Here is a 414-nt window from a genome sequence, read left to right as displayed (position 1 = left end):
TCGGACGTCGGCAGCTCTGATGACGACAAAACGGTCAAATCCACTCTGGAACAGGCAGACTTCCTACACATCGTCACACAGATAGCAGCCGGAATGGAGTATCTTTCCAGCCACCACGTGGTACACAAGGATCTGGCTGCTCGTAACATTCTAGTTTGCGATAAGCTCAACGTTAAGATCCTGGACCTTGGGTTGTTCAGGGAGGTCTACTCCGCCGACTACTACAAGCTAATGGGAGCCAGTCCCTTGCCTATCCGTTGGATGTCCCCAGAAGCCATACTGTATGGCAAGTTCTCCACCGATTCAGACATCTGGTCCTACGGCGTGGTGCTTTGGGAGATATTCAGCTATGGCCTTCAGCCGTACTGTGGCTATTCCAACCAGGATGTGATTGAGATGGTTCGCAACAGACAA

General features: G+C 51.4%; 1 protein-coding gene across 1 annotated transcript; it reads left to right on the top strand.

Annotated features, from left to right (window-relative positions):
• Positions 1-3: 3 nt before the first annotated feature.
• On the top strand, positions 4-411 carry LOC107734763 (tyrosine-protein kinase transmembrane receptor ROR2-like; the record flags this gene model as incomplete). The annotated part of the gene is made up of 1 exon (XM_016546699.1): positions 4-411. A coding segment is annotated over one exon (408 nt), but the record flags the coding sequence as incomplete, so codon positions are not given.
• Between the last annotated feature and the right edge of the window lie 3 nt (positions 412-414).

This window comes from Sinocyclocheilus rhinocerous, unplaced genomic scaffold, assembly GCF_001515625.1.
Source record: "Sinocyclocheilus rhinocerous isolate Xijiao unplaced genomic scaffold, SAMN03320098_v1.1 C35234430, whole genome shotgun sequence".
NCBI classification, from domain to species: Eukaryota; Metazoa; Chordata; class Actinopteri; order Cypriniformes; family Cyprinidae; genus Sinocyclocheilus; species Sinocyclocheilus rhinocerous.
Note: the sequence above shows the minus strand (reverse complement) of the source record. Positions and strands in the feature narration are given on the sequence as shown.